This window comes from Palaemon carinicauda, chromosome 35 (assembly GCF_036898095.1).
Source record: "Palaemon carinicauda isolate YSFRI2023 chromosome 35, ASM3689809v2, whole genome shotgun sequence".
Classification (NCBI taxonomy): Eukaryota; Metazoa; Arthropoda; class Malacostraca; order Decapoda; family Palaemonidae; genus Palaemon; species Palaemon carinicauda.
Window position 1 is genome coordinate 37,808,756 of NC_090759.1, and position 16,207 is coordinate 37,824,962.

A 16,207-nucleotide genomic window follows, 5' to 3' on the forward strand; every position below is an offset into this window, starting at 1 on the left:
CCGACACGCAAAGGTGCCCTTTTAGCTCGGAAAAAGTTTCCTGCTATCTGATTGGTTAGAATTATCTTGTCCAACCAATCAGTGATCAGGAAACTTTTCCGAGCTAAAAGGGCATCCCGGCGAGTCGATTCAAATCTGCCTCAATAAAAGAAATTGACTATAGATAATATTCAATATCTTCAATTAAAGTTACCTTTGTCTTCCTTCTTGTCTTTCTTAGGAGAATTCTCTTCTGTGGCGCCCTCTGCACTGCCAGATTCGTTTGCCTTTTTGGCACCGCCAAAAAGTTGGAACCTGTAATTAATTCAATTGTTAATTATCGATTGCAAAATATGCTGGAGTTATTTTACATATAATGATAAATATACAAAATATTTATTTTGATATTGCTACAGTTCTTGAAATATTTTATTTTTCTCTTTTTTTTTTGAGATCGAATGCAAACTTGACCAAGTTAAGATCATCAAATATAGAAAATAAAAAAAGAGACCTATTGAAATAAAAGACAAACATAATTAAGTTATCAGTATCAGAGATACGATAGTAAAATATAATTGAATTAAAATTGAAGGCAAACTTTATCAAGTTAACAAGACCATGAATATATATATATATATATATATATATATATATATATATATATATTCTATCTATCAATCTATCTATCTATCTATCTATCTATCTATATATATATATATATATATATATAGTCTATCTATCTATCTATCTATCTATATATATATATATATCTATATATCTATATATATATATATATCTATATATATATATATAAATATATATATATATATCTATACATATATATATCTATATATATATTCATATATATATCTATATATATCGATATACATATATATATATATATATATATATATATATATATATATATATATATATCAACCTATCGATATGAAAGACACACATAATTAAGTGAACATAATTAAGAGATACGATAGTAAAATATAATTATATTGAAATCAAAGGCATACTTAATTAGATAATAGATTAATAATACAACAGAACAGAATAATACCTCTTTCCTGCAGGCTTCTCTTTATCCTTGTTCTCTTTCTTCTCTTTATTCTTCTTCATTCTCTCCCTTTCGACATCCTTATCCTTATCCCTCCTCACTCTGTTGAAGAAACCGCCCAATTTGTTCTCGGAGGGAGTGGAGGAATTATTCGGGGGAGGGGGGGCGGGGGCGGCCTTCCTCTTGTGGCCCCCTCGGCCGACGGATGTACTCGATCCCAGGTTATCGCACTGGCGGGACACAATTAAAGAAAACGGAAGTAAATATAGAAAATGTCAAACAAACAAACACAATAGAACTTCATTAGAACATGAGGTAATGGCCAGGGATGAAAAAATAACATTAGCTAAGAGAGAATATTATAATTATTCAGTGTTATCATGAAATGATGAAATAAGAAGAATGGCAGGTATAATAAAGATTACAAAAATGATAGGAGTGGCACGATTGAGATGGTGCGATCAAGTAGTGAGGAAGGATGGTGTGGGGGGAAGGGGGTGGTACCTGTTAGGTGGGGGGGGGGGATCAAGAGGGAGGCAGGGAATAAGATGGCGAGATGAGGTGACGGATGACATGGAGAGAAGAGGTTCGGTGGAAGATGATGATGTTGATAAAAAGCACTAGAGAGGGCGCATCAGGCAACCGACCCCTTAATGTAGGGATAAAGATGGAGAAGTGTCATCAAGAAATATGAATCAATTGCATAAATCTCAAAAAGGATTTTCCAACGTGCGGGATTTAAGATCTTGAGTTAATAGTTTTAAAGGTTGAGTTTAACAACAGAAAAACAAGCCGATATTAAAAATTAAAAAAGAAGAGTCTAATGTTCTTGAAATTGCCGTCAAAATCTAGACAAAATTACATTTAGAAAAAATGAACTTAATATGACAGTAATTTTGTTTAAATCGAATGTTTGTTTTTTTATGGAAAAATCTATACCTTGGGGAGTGCAAAGATCATGCCCAAACCACCTTCATCTCTAAGAGAGATTAGTTCACCAAACTTTAAACTTGGCTCCACTAGACACTAGAAGAGTTGGAAGACCCAGGCCTACATGGCTGAAGACTATGAAGCGCGAAGTAGATGATGAATAGAGAAGTATTGAATTAAAAGCTCAAGACAGAGACGACTGGCGAAATCTAACCGAGGCCCTTTGCGTCAATAGGCGTAGGAGATGATGATGAATGGAGAAGTATTGAATTAAAAGCTCAAAATAGAGACCACTGGCGTAATCTAAATAAGGACCTTTGCGTCAATAGGCGTAGGAGATGATGATGATGATGAGGTTAATTCTACCTGCCATGACTACCACTGCCCCCCCCCTACCTTATAAAAACAAATATACTTACTTCTTCAATTTCAAAGACATCATCGAGAGGGTCAGGAGCATCCAGTGAGGATGAACTTGGGGCGTTTCTGTTAAAATCATCGTAACTACTGGTCCTCCTGGAGTTGTTTTCTGAAAGAAAAGAAATTAATTAATCTCTTATATATAATATCTTATAAGCCTAAAAAAAATAAACTAATTTCTCAGTGGCTAATCGCTGTTAGTTGTTAATACTACTCGAGTAACTATATTCAATTTTTTTAATGAGGTGCATTTGCACCGACTCGCAATGGTGCCCTTTTAGCTCGGAAAACTTTCCTGCTATGTGATTTGGTTAGAATTATCCTGCCCAACCAATCAGCTATCAGCAGACTTTTCCGAGCTAAAATGGCACCCCTGCGAGTCGTTGCAAATCTGCCTCACTAAAAAAAATTGACTATAGATAGGAGGGGATAAGATATTTAATTAGAGGGGCACTCATTAGACAGCAGACCTCCATCGTGGCACTTATTTCTCGACCTTTTGCTCGACTTTGACCTTGACCTTAACATATATTAATTGTCGTGGATTTTTATACACTAAAATATAAACCAAGTTTGAAGTCTGTGACAACGATGTCCAAACTTATAGCAGATTGCGTGAATTGGACATTTTGCATGGTCGTGACCTTGACCTTCCAAAATTTAATAATTTCCAGCTTTTGACATAACAGTTAATCCATACAAGTTTCATTACTCTACGATTAAAATTGTGGTCAGGAAGCTGTTCACACACACACACACACACACACAAACAAGGGCGAAAACATAACCCCCTTCCAACATCATCGGTGTGCATTTCATGATATAACTGACTATTAAGAGCAATTAAAATTATATTATTAGCATTTCAATTACACATTGTGGCCCCTTTCCTCTTGGTAAGGGTAGAACTTCAGCTAGGGTAAGCAGCTCTTCTAGGTGAAGGACACTCCAAAATCAAACCACTGTTCTCTAGTCTTGGGTAGTGCCTTGGCCTCTGTACTATGGTTTTCCACTGTCTTGGATTAGAGTTCTCTTGCTTGGGGGTACAATCGGGCACTCTATTCTATTTCATTTCCCTTCCTCTTGTTTTGTGAAAGTTTTTATAGTTTATATAAGATATTTATTTTAATATATTGTTCTCAAAATATTTTATTCTTCCCTGTTTCCTTTCCTCACTGGGCCATTTTCCCAGTTGGAGCCCCTGGGGTTATAGCATTCTGCTTTCCCAACTAAAGTTGTAGCTTAATAATAATAATAATAATAATAATAATAATAATAATAATAATTGTGGTGGCCGATGCGCTAACGTCCCTAACTGTGGAACACCTGACTGGGGTTCGAGTCCCACTCAAAACTCGTTAATTCATTTGGTCGCTGCAACCTCACCATGCTTGTGAGCTAAGGATGGGGGGGTTTGAGGGAGCCTATACAGTAAGTCTATCTGCTGAGTCATTAGCAGCCATTGCCTGGCCCTCCTTGGTCCTAGCTTGAGTGGAGAGGGGGCTTGGGCGCTGATCATAAGTGTATATGGTCAGTCTCTAGTGCATTGTCCAGCACGATAGGGTAATATCACTGTCCCTTGCCTCTACCATTCATGTGCGGTCTTTAAACCTTTCAAAGTTTAATTTTAACTTGGTAATTAAAGTGGGAAAAGATGTAGACAAAGAAGAAGACTTAAAACGAGCAAATCCGAACAACTGGTTCATTTTATCTATAAGTTTTTTCTTCCACATATATCACTTTAATAAAAATTATACCTATCCATCAAAATCATAATATTTCATCATAGCTTTTAAAATTTCAACAAAATCTTACCCTCTAAATGGCATATGGTGAACCTAAGCGAAAAACTATCTTCATTATATATATATTTTTTTCAGAAGGAAACATTTTTTTTACGTTTAAGCTTTTTTAGTCATGTTGCAAGATACCTAATCTAAATTTATTTCTTATTTCCTGTCTGTTTTAGTTAAGGAATTAACGTTTATTTTACCTTTCAAAAAATGTTTGGTAATTTATATTCAAGATATAAATATTGCTAACGATTGAGTTTCCTTTAAGACACTTCACATGAGTGGAGAGCAAATTTTCCAAATGTTTAATGAAAGTTTTCCCTTCGCTTTATTTGAGTTTCATTACCGACTTCAAACCTGAAGGTATCGTAAGAACTTGGAGTATATTAGCGTTGCCAAAGTGTCACCATTCTCAATGTGTCTCATAAAAAGGATATGAAAATCCCTCATTTTTAATTAGATTATTGTACTTCTGTTGAGTGTGGAGCAATAATTAAATGTTTTTCACCCTTTATTTCATATTGCTAGGGATATGAAAGTGACTTTGTTGAGTTTGATAATATATGAAAGCCAATATCCTTTAGGGGTTGTGGTGGCCGATGCGATAACGTCCCTGACTGGTGAACGCCAGACTGGGGTTCGAGTCCTGCTCGAACGCGTTAGTTCCTTTGGTCGCTTTAACCCTACCATCCTTTTAGAGCTAAGGATGAGGGGTTTGGGGGAGCTTATAGGTCTATCTGATAAGTCATCAGCAGCCATTGTCTGGTCCTCCTTGGTCCTAGCTTGGGTGGAGAGGGGGCTTGGACGCTGATCGTATGCGTATGTGGTCAGTCTCTAGGGCAGTGTCCAGCTTGATAGGGCATTGTCACTGTCCCTTGCCTCAGCTATTCATGAGTTGCCTTTAAACCTTTATGTCAAGTTTTATTTTTGGAAAGCAGCGATAAACTAACCCGCTAACCTAATATCTAATACTTCCTAAGTGTCCTTCAGTTATCATTGTGTCATAGCCTCTGTACTAAGGTCTTTCACTGTCTTGGGTTAGTGTTCTCTTGCTTGAGGGTACACTCGGGCACACTATTCTATGTAGTTTCTCTGCCTCTTGTTTTGTTAAAGTTTTTTGTAGTTTATATAGGAAATGGTTATTTTGATGTTGCTACTATTCTTTAATACATCTAATTTTTCCTTGTTTCATTGGGGCTTATAGTATCCTGCTTTTCCAACTAGGGTTGTAGCTTAGCATTCAATAATAATAATAATAACAATAATAATAATAATAATAATAATAATAATAATAATAACAAAAATAATAATGCATATAAAAATACAAAAACTATGAAATGTTTAGATATAATCAAAATAAGTGAACTTACAAGTGAATACAATTGTTGGACATTTATTCTGGTGACAATCGCATATATGACCTTTGAGAAATGGAACATCCATACACTGACACAACTAGAAGGTATAAACAGCTGGTTCCTAAGGTTGGTTACCATAGAACTCCATGCTATACATGAGCTATAAACTTCTCCTAATTATTATTATTATTATTATGATTATTAAATGCTAAGCTACAACCCTAGTTGGAAAAGCAGGATACTATAAGCCTAGGGGCCCCAACAAGGAAAATAGCCCAGTGAGGAAAGGAAATAAGAAAAAAAATATTTTAAGAATAGTAACAACATTGAAATAAACATTTCCTATATAAACTATAAAAACTTCAACAAAACCAGAGGAAGGGAAACTAGATAGAACAGTGTGCCCGAGTGTACCCTCAAGCAAGAGAACTCTAACCCAAGACAGTGGAAGACCATGGTACAGAGGCTATAGCACTACCCAAGACCAGAGGACAATGGTTTGATTTTGGAGTGTCCTTCTCCTAGAAAAGCTGCTTACCATAGCTAAAGAGTCTCTTCTACCCTTACCAAGAGGAAAGTAGCCACTGAACAATTACATTGCCGTAGTTAACCCCTTGGGTGAAGAAGAATTGTTTGGTAATCTCAGTGTTGTCAGGTGTATTATTATTATTATTATTACTATCCAAGCTACAACCCTAGTTGGAAAAGCAAGATGCTATAAGCCCAGGGGCTTCAACAGGGAAAAATAGCCCAGTGAGGAAAGGAAATAAGGAAATAAATAAATGAAGAGAACAAATTAACAATAAATCATTTTAAAATAAGTAACAACGTCAAAACAGACATGTCATATATAAACTATTAACAACATCAAAAACAACAAAAACAATAATAATGAGGACAGAGGAGAATCTGTAAAGACTAGGCCAGACAATGCGGTGTATGCGTAGGCAAAGGGAAAGAACCATAACCAGAGAGAAGGATCCAATGTAGTACTGTCTGGCCAGTCAAAGGACCCCCTAACTCTCTAGCGGTAGCATCTCAATTGGGTTAATATTTTGAAGACTATTGTACGAAAGGATGAAGCCATGCTAATGTTCGTATCTATATGTTGTCTCCTGTTTATCTTGCAAATACACATATGCTCATATAATCAGTACAAGTAGTTTTAACGAACATTGAAGTGTCTAGAAATATGTGCACCTGTATAGCATTTGTTCTGTAACAACTGTGGCAAATCAAGGTCAGATCTGAATGAACCATATTGGAATTAGGACTTACTATCTTTATCATGTTTAATCATGTATACAAATTTGCATAAATTGGAGTGTCTAGAAATATGTGCACCTGTATTGCATTTGTTCTGTAACAACTGTGACAAAGCAAGGTCAGATCTGAATGCACCATATTGAAATTGGAACTTAATATCTCCACCATGTTCAATCCCGCATTCAAATTTTAGAATTGATGTCCAAATTTTCTCTTCAATGCAACTGAATTGCAGCTTGTGCTAATTTATGTCCCATTAAATCAAGGCAGATTCTTTAGATTTACTTTATTTATGTGTTCGTTCTACGGTAGTACAGCACCAACATCTTTTTAGAAGGGCCTTCCTTGCTAATGGGCCTGTAGCTGAGGAATACGAAAGACTAATTGGTCCTTTAGACAAGTAGAATGAAAGCTACATATATCAAAACGAAAACTGTTCCAGTTGCTCTTTGTCAAGTCATTTCTAGGGCTGTGATAGCCTAAGGGAAATGTCCCTGCCAGGTAATCGCCACACTGGGCTGCGAGTCCCGCTCAAACTCGTTAGTTCCTTTGGTTGCTGCAACCTCACGATCCTTTTGAGCTAAGGATGGGGGGTTTGAGGGAGCCTATAGGTCTACCTGCTGAGCCATCAGCAAGCAATTACCTGGACCTCCCTGGTCCTAGCTTGGGTGAAGAAGGAGCTTGGGTGAAGAAGGAGCTTGGGCGCTGATATATGGCCAGTCTCTAGGGCAGTGTCCTACTTGCTGGGGCAATTCTACTGTCCCTTGCCTCTGCCATTCATGAGCGAAATTTAGACCTTTAAAAGAAAAACCCATAAAACTAACTTGGAAAAAGCAATTATGTGTTCATTTTATTCTTGTCATATAGAGCTTGTTCATGTACTTTAATGCGTTTGTTTACAGTTGTACAAATATGCCATGCAATTGAGGTAATTCACCAACTATTGCGCCACATCTGTACTCAATTTGATGACAATGTCAGTATCGTGAAGTAACTTGCTACAGCTCATTTCTTTCGCAGATACCAGAACATTTTCCTTTTCTGAACTCTCAGTAATGATGTGATGTTAAACAGAAGTCTGAAAATCAATGGCATAATACCTTGTTTATCAGTAAAGTTTGTTATATTTCAGTACCTTCAGTCATGGTTTCTTTGTCAAGTTACAGAGAATGAAAAAGATGATTCTTTGCCAAAGTTCTGTAGCCACTAGAGCCTTATTTTAACCAGAAAGTTTACTGTAGACCCCTAGAAATTTTCTTTTTAGCTTGGTGTTAAAAGCAACACTTTGTCTTATCAGTGCAGTATAATTTTTTCAATCTTTCATTATAAGTACGTATCTATTTTACCACTATTTAATGGCCACTTCTGTAAGGCATATAATTAGGATTCTACATTTAGCCAACCACAAAATTTGAACGTTCACCCAGTGTCATTAGTCCCATGAGATCTGTTAAACATTTGGACAAGTAAAACTCAACGGTCTCTAGCTCGACTCTTCCTTGCTGTCAAATTATCGCTGCTAAAATGAATTTGCATTAGTTAAGCAGTGGAATGGTATGATTTTAGCATTTACAGTAAGTGCACTTACTACTTCCTTAGCTAGCACTAAATCCCTTGCTGGAGTATACAACAGTGATATCATCTGCGATCCCTGGTAGTGTTCATTGACTAGCCCATAAAGTAAGTGCACTCTTTAATTACTTAGCTAGCAGTGAATCCCTTGCTGGAGTATACAACAGTGATATCATCTGCGATCCCTGGTAGTGTTCATTGACTAGCCCATAAAGTAAGTGCACTCTTTAATTACTTAGCTAGCACTGAATCCCTTGCTGGAGTATACAACAGTGATGTCATCTGCGATCCCTGGTAGTGTTCATTGACTAGCCCATAAAGTAAGTGCACTTTTTAATTACTTAGCTAGCACTGAATCCCTTGCTGGAGTATACAACAGTGATATCATCTGCGATCCCTGGTAGTGTTCATTGACTAGCCCATAAAGTAAGTGCACTCTTTAATTACTTAGCTAGCACTGAATCCCTTACTGGAGTATACAACAGTGATGTCATCTGCGATCCCTGGTAGTGTTCATTGACTAGCCCCATAAAGTAAGTGCACTTTCTACTTACTTAGCTAGCAGTGAATCCCTTGCTGGAGTACACAACAGTCATATCATCTGCAATACCTGGTAATGTTCATTGATTACCCTCATACAGTAAGTGCACTTTCTACTTTCTCAGCTAGCACTGAATCCCTTGCGGGAGTATACAACAGTGATATCATCTGCAATACCTGATAGTATTAATTGATTAACCTCATACAGTAAGTGCACTTACTACTTTCTCAGCTAGCACTGAATCCCTTGCTGGAGTACACAACAGTGATATCATCTGCAATACCTGGTAGTGTTCTTTGATTACCCTCATATACAGTAAGTGCACTTACTACCTTCTTAGCTAGAACTGAATCCCCTGCTAGAGTACACAACAGTAATAATCATCTGCAATACCTGGTATTGTTCCCCCCTAAAATAGGTGCACGTTCTACTTTCTTAGCTAGCACTGAATCCTTTGCTGGAGTATACAACAGTGATATCATCTGTAATCACTGGTAGTGTTCATTGACTACCTTCATACAATAAGTGCACTTTTTACTTTCTTAGTTAGCACTGAATCCCTTGCTGGACTACACAACAGTGATATCATCTGCGATCCATGGAAGTGTTCATTGACTACTCCCATTAAAATAGATATGTCTTTTGAGATGCCTTCAACAGTAAAATCAGTTGAAACATGCACAAAAATATTTTAAACCCTAGCTGAGATGCCTTTTTGATGAATTACACCAATTTTGAGGAGAAAAAAAAATTTATTTTAAATTGGATACTCGGTTGAATTTGAAACATAATTTCTAAGAATTCACCATTCCAAAAATAGTGTATCACCATCAGAATTATTCCTCTGAAAAAAAATAAAAAAATATTTTTACTACTAAAACAAAAGAGCATAAAAAAACCATCACTCATCAGGTGGGTACAAATGGATACTGGAAAGTAACTTGAATGTTGTCAACTGAACCCTATTTAAAACAGAAAGTATGCAGTAACTCCCAAGTCTTATAGAATTTCTAACAGTTAAAAAAAAACTACATAAATTCTCACCTGATTTTCCAATCGTTGGTCCATTCATAGCATCCAGGTCATTCATGTCCAAATAGCTGTTATCTAGCATCTCCATCACCTGCAATCACAAAGTGTGTAAATTTTTATGTAGATTTCCTATATATATATATATATATATATATATATACACATATATATCAAATAAGCCATATATATTGATACATTAAAATCTGGATTCTCTTAACGACCTTGTGATCAGACCCTCAGGCGAAATCACTCAAAGACTATAGTATCTGACCGGCCGGGTTTCGAATCCTGGTCGAGGATACTTGTATGACATTGACCATAATATATATATATATATATATATATATATATATATATATATATATATATATATATATATAAATCAACAACAAAAAATGAAGCCATTTCTAGTCCACTATAGGACAAAGGCCTAACATGACAATTCATGTCCATGCGGCCAGTGGGGATTGGTGATGGTGGGAGATTTTTGAATGATCACTCACAGCAAACCAACCTAGTATGAGTGGCCCTAACTAGTACAGAATTGCTGATCATGACGATACGGAAAACCTTTCCCCACGTTATGGTATCCCACATTCAAAACAGGATATATATATATATATATATATATATATATATATATATATATATATACATATATATATGAATATATATATATATATATATATATATATATATGTACACAAAGTCTAGCTAAGGTGCTTGGAAAAGCAGCATGATATAAGCCCAAGGGCTCCATCAAGAAAAATAGACCAGTGAGGAAAGGGAATAAGGAAATAAATAAACTATAAGAGAAGTAATGAACAATTAAATGAAATATTTTTAAGAACAGTAACATTTAAATAGATCTTTCATATATAAACTGAAAAAAACGATAAAAAGAAACTTATGTCAGCCTGTACAACATAAAAAATATTCGCTGTAAGTTTGAACTTTTGAAATTCCACCGATTCAATTACTCGATTAGGAAGATCATTCCATAACTTGGTCACAGCTGGAATATAACTTCTAAGAGTACTGTGTAGTATTGAGCCTCATGATGGAGAAGGCCTGACTATTAGAATTAACGGCATACCTAATATTACGAGCAGGATGGAACTGTCCGGGAAGATCAGAATGCAAAGGATCGTCAGAATTATGAAAAATCTTATGCAACATTCATAACAAACTAACTGAATGACAGTACCCGAGATTAATATCTAGATCAGGAATAAGAAATTTAATAGACCGTAAGTTCCTGTCCAACAAATTAAGCAGCTGAAGATAAGGTAGAATGAAAACTAGGTAGAATGAAAGAATTAAGACACCTCTTCAGAATAGGGTGACCACCGAAAATCCTAAGACTTTCTCAATAACCCATTTTTTTTGCAGTTGAAGAAGAGAAAGACCCAATGTTTTTTCTCACAAGTAAATTGGCTATCAAGAATTGCACCTAAAATTCATCATACAGATAAAAAAAAAAAAAAAAAAAAATCATTATCAATGCTGAGATCTGGGTATTGAGTAGCCACTGTCCTTGACCTACTTACAATCATAATTTTGAGTTTTGTTAGGATTCAACTTCATGCTCCATAATTTGCACCATGCACTAATTATAGTTAGATCTCTATTAAGGAATTCAGGAACCCAAGATCTACATTCACGAGATGGAATTAATGCAAGGAGAATAGTATCATCTGCATATGTTACGAGCTTGATTTCTAGGCAAAACCACATGTCATGTGTATATGGTATGAAAAGTAATGGGCTAAGATCACTACCTTGAGGAACACCAGATATCACCTTCCTATATATACACACTATGGCGTTCATCAACAACAACCCTTTGCAATCTATCACTTATGAATTCAATTCTGTCAAATATCTACTGCAACCCTAGGTTGATGAAGTAATTGTATCCTCCCCATGAAAACGTTTTTTTTTTTTTTAAAGTGCAATTGTTATTACGCTCCTGCCATTACCATAGTGAAGTAGCCCTCTTACTTGATCAGTGAAGATCCTATCTTACATTTTCCTAGAAGGCTAAATAATGATGACCTCCTTGTTTCCACAAACTCCTGTCACCTTTACCCTTAGACAAATAAACCCTTTTTCAATTAAAACCCTTATCCATTCCTATTGAAGCGTTTCCTCATCCAAACATACCTCACACACCTTTTACAACCATTCAGTCACTTGTAATCCAAAAAATCTTCGTTGTCCTTCCATTTTTTAAGTCCATGCCCTGTTTCTATCCTCAACAGTACCTTCAAAAAGCATTCTTAAACTTATACTAGCTCCTTCCACTCTTCCCTCAAATAGCGTTGCCCTTCTCTATCATTTTATATTCAACCAATTTTCAAAACATTAACACCATCAACAAGGGGCTGAATGTCTTCATAACAGCAATTTTCATTATTTGCAAATTAACCTTTCACTCAGATCACTTTCCGTCAAAAATAACTTCTAATTGCCCAAAATTCCTTTAAATGGGAAATAAAATTTCAATACATTTTTGTGATATCCGCATGTAAATGATTAAACTATGTTCAGTTATGCATTTTACTCCAATAATAGAAGAAAAATATATCAGTATTTTGTACATATATAGTATTATATACTGTAGATAAAAAAAAAAACAATTTAACAAAGTATGCAAATGGACTTTTGAGTGATTATAAACCGATATACTATTTCCTATAAAAAAGTATATATGAACTTTCGAGTAAATAATAATTTGAAACTATAGAAAAGCACTCTATGCTGTATAAAGAGCAATGGGACATCTGCCTTACCTCATTTGTCTGTTTGTCTAAAGAGCTGACACGATCTGGTTTCAAGGCACTGCTTGGACCTGGTGAAGTCACTCGATCATTTGAAGAGTAAGTTTCACTTAGCCGTGGTTGGGGCTCGGGCGAGCACTGGCGAGTAGTGTTGTTGCCATATGCAGGGCCTGGAGAGCTAGGTTTAGGGCAACCTCCCACGTAACCATAAACATCATAATCATCCTCCATTGGTAAAGGAGAAGGAGAGCGAGGGGGTTCACTGGGTTCGCTGCTGTAAGATAATATGACATGACTTCGAGGTTGGGGAGATACACACGGAGGCTCTGGAACTCTGTATCCTGTAGGACATCCTGTCATATTATGTTTAGGAGGAGAAACTGCTCTGGGTGGAGGAGAAAGTACTCTGGATGGAGGAGATAGCGCTCTGGATGGAGGAGATAGCGCTCTGGATGGAGGAGATAGCGCTCTGGATGGAGGAGATAGCGCTCTGGATGGAGGAGAGTGTGCCCTAATTGGAGATGGGGACCTTGGATTGTCATCACTGTCAAAGACATCATCATAATAACGTAGTTTTCGGCTTCTGACACTAGCTCTTGCGTCAATATTTTCAATAATCTGTGGATTGTAAAACTTGTCCAGGTACTCCCCACTCTTTTTTGGTTGCTTAAAAATACGTTTGCGTACTTCTTGACATTCTATGAATTTTCTGTGTTCTTCTTCTACGACCTTCTCAAAAACTGCTAATTTGTCTGCAACAAAAGCTCCAGATCCTGTCCCTCCCACCTTAGATTTGCAGTTGAAAGCCTCTGCATTTGCATTAAAATCATTGTTTCTACCATAACTTGAAGTACTTTCTCCATATACTCCAAACTGGGCAATATCACAACTGCTTCCATAGCGTCTGAGCCTTTGGTTTTCAGCCATACCTGCCAGGGATGCAAAAACTCTCGGTTTATGAACAACATCATCATCACTACTACTTTCTTCTTCATCATTGCTATCATAAGAATATCTGGGAAGATATCGGTCACCATCATCATCATCAAAACCGGGAACAGTAAGGAACATACTTCTATAACCAGGAATTCTAAGGTCATACTTTATCTTATTTTCACGGTCAAAATTATCTTTAGGCTTTGGTGCCTGCGGAGTGGGGGGCTCTATTGATATTTCAGGTAAGCTTGTTGTACTCGTTGGTAAAAAAAGACAGGATCTATTTTTCTTTACACTCACTGCATTACTGGAAACACTACATGTACTTATAGACATACTACTGTGTTCTGATGTACTTGTACTATTGTTTCTGGATTCTTTACCTGAGGCACTAGCTGAACTGCTAAGACTTATAGTTCTCTTAGGCGTTTTATCCCCACCAGTGCTACTGTTTCCTATAGAACAACTAGTCCTCAAGTGATTATCAATTGCACATCTATTCACAAAATTAGTTTTAATACTACTGATATAATCATCTTTACCACCAAAGTCAAATTCACCAAAATTACATTCTACACTACAATTACCAGGGACTGGCTGGGAAAGGTCTCTAGAGGTCTTTGCAATACACTGACGATAAAAATCACAATTACCATTACTTGTAGGACTGTGGTCATCCATGAAACTCATTGATGCTGAACCTGAAAGAGGACCTGTAGGATTTTGTTCAAGTTCCTGCTGCTGCTGCTGTTGCTGTTGTTGCTGCTGCTGGCGCCACATCAACTCTTTTTCCTCCTCCTGCAAACGCAATTCCTCCTGTCGCTGTTGTTCCAAAATTTCTTGCAAACGTATTTCTTCCTGCTGTTGAAGTAACTCCTCCTGTTGTTGTAACTCATACTCCTCCTGCTCGCGTTGGAGTCTTCTTTGTTCTTCTTCATATAATTCCTGTTCCCTTTGTGCAAATAATTCGTCATACTGGTCATTTTGGAAATCTGATCCCCCTGCTAGTTCAGGGTAATCGTTTTCAACAGATTCTCCAATGTAATCCTCATAAGCTTCAGGGGATATAACAGGTTTTTGAAGAATGTTAGCATGATCTGTCGATTCTTCTTCTATGCCCTCCAGCGTCAAACCTTTCTTTTTATCTTCTTTCCTCTTCATAACTAACTCTTTATTTTCTTGTTCCATCATATGATTAGCATTCATAGGACTCGGGGAGGAAGAAGTAGTTGGAAAATCTAATGTGATGATTTCTGTGTCACCTTCAATGAAATTTTTTGGGTGGTTTTGGAGTAAAACATTCCTTTTCTGAGTATAGTCATCGTGTGTTAAGTACTCTTCTCTATCAAATATAGGAGTCACTCGTCCAACATGATTTAAATCTTCTATCATAATAGAATCAACAAACTGCTCAACTTTCTTTGATCTATCAATCTTCTTTTTCGTAGGCAAATGCCTGTTTGGGAACAATTTATCCTTGACCTTGCTCCGAATTCCCTTTTTCTTTGGATCAATGTAGCTTTGGGCGCCAGTTCTTACATCTTCTACAACAAAGTCGTCTTCATCATCATCATCAGGATGGTCATTTCCATCAACACCAAAATCCTCTTCATTCTGGGTTACGACAATGTTAGGAACCGATTCCTGGCTATCACTATGGTTGTATAAGGCACAACTCATTTGAGAAGGATCATTGCTACCTAAAATAATTTGACGAGGAGGATCATCACTCAATTTAAGAACAACCTCTTCAGCATAACCTCCATCAGCACCCTCACCAGTTCGTGCGTAACGTTTTCCTCCTTTGCGACTTCGACCGCCTTTCTGCTTTACCTTGGAGGACTTAGACCTTCCATACTTTCTGGTATTTGGGGGTAACCTCTCTCGCCCTTCATCCTGGATATTTATAATCAGATCATTTTGATCTGCATAGGTGACTTGCCTATGATTCGCTACTGGATTACCATTACTAGAGGGTATTGCAGTTCTCCCCTGAGGTGAGGGAAGAGGTTCCTCTGCCTCTGGTCCATCCTCTAATCCAAGCTCGATCTCTTCAACTCTTTCTCGGCGATTTCTTCCTACTATTTTCGATGATTTGAAGACCAGTCTCTGAGCAGGCTTTGGTCGAATATCATTCAGTTCTACTACTTCTTCTGTATCACTGTCAGGTCGCAAATCTCCGACGGAACAGCTGAATCTTCCCTGAAATTAGAGAAAAGAAAACTTTAGAGTAAGGAACTACAAATATTTGTGGGACGTTTGTAAATAAAGAATGGTGCATTCTACACGTAAATTGTATCATTTAAAAATATCTTGAAAGGGAAACTTGTAAAAGAAGTACGAACTTTGTAACAAAAATCATAGAAAACTAATAAAGACACACCACAACCAGAAGTGACAATGGCTTTAGTTGCTTTATTCGAGATAAATATTCAAAAAGACCATTGATACATCGTATAGGTGGTACATGAAAATGTAATTTCAAGATATAAAAGAAAACATATTAACTGTGCATCCAGTATTCTAAA

General features: G+C 36.7%; 1 protein-coding gene across 2 annotated transcripts in view; it reads right to left on the reverse strand.

Annotated features, from left to right (window-relative positions):
• Window positions 1-15,875, reverse strand: part of LOC137627694 (putative uncharacterized protein DDB_G0291608) — a 20,014-nt gene extending 4,139 nt beyond the window's left edge. The window contains exons 1-6 of one of the 2 annotated variants that reach the window (XM_068358911.1): window positions 14,333-15,875; window positions 12,756-13,672; window positions 9,973-10,051; window positions 2,398-2,507; window positions 1,052-1,278; window positions 194-294 (exon numbers count right to left, since the gene is read on the reverse strand). In XM_068358911.1, coding sequence (XP_068215012.1) covers window positions 194-294; window positions 1,052-1,278; window positions 2,398-2,507; window positions 9,973-10,051; window positions 12,756-13,672; window positions 14,333-15,359 — 2,461 coding nt within the window. In that variant the 5' untranslated portion in view covers window positions 15,360-15,875. Of the gene's footprint in view, window positions 1-193; window positions 295-1,051; window positions 1,279-2,397; window positions 2,508-9,972; window positions 10,052-12,755 lie in introns of both variants that reach the window. The other variant, XM_068358910.1, reaches the window with a different exon arrangement.
• Between the last annotated feature and the right edge of the window lie 332 nt (window positions 15,876-16,207).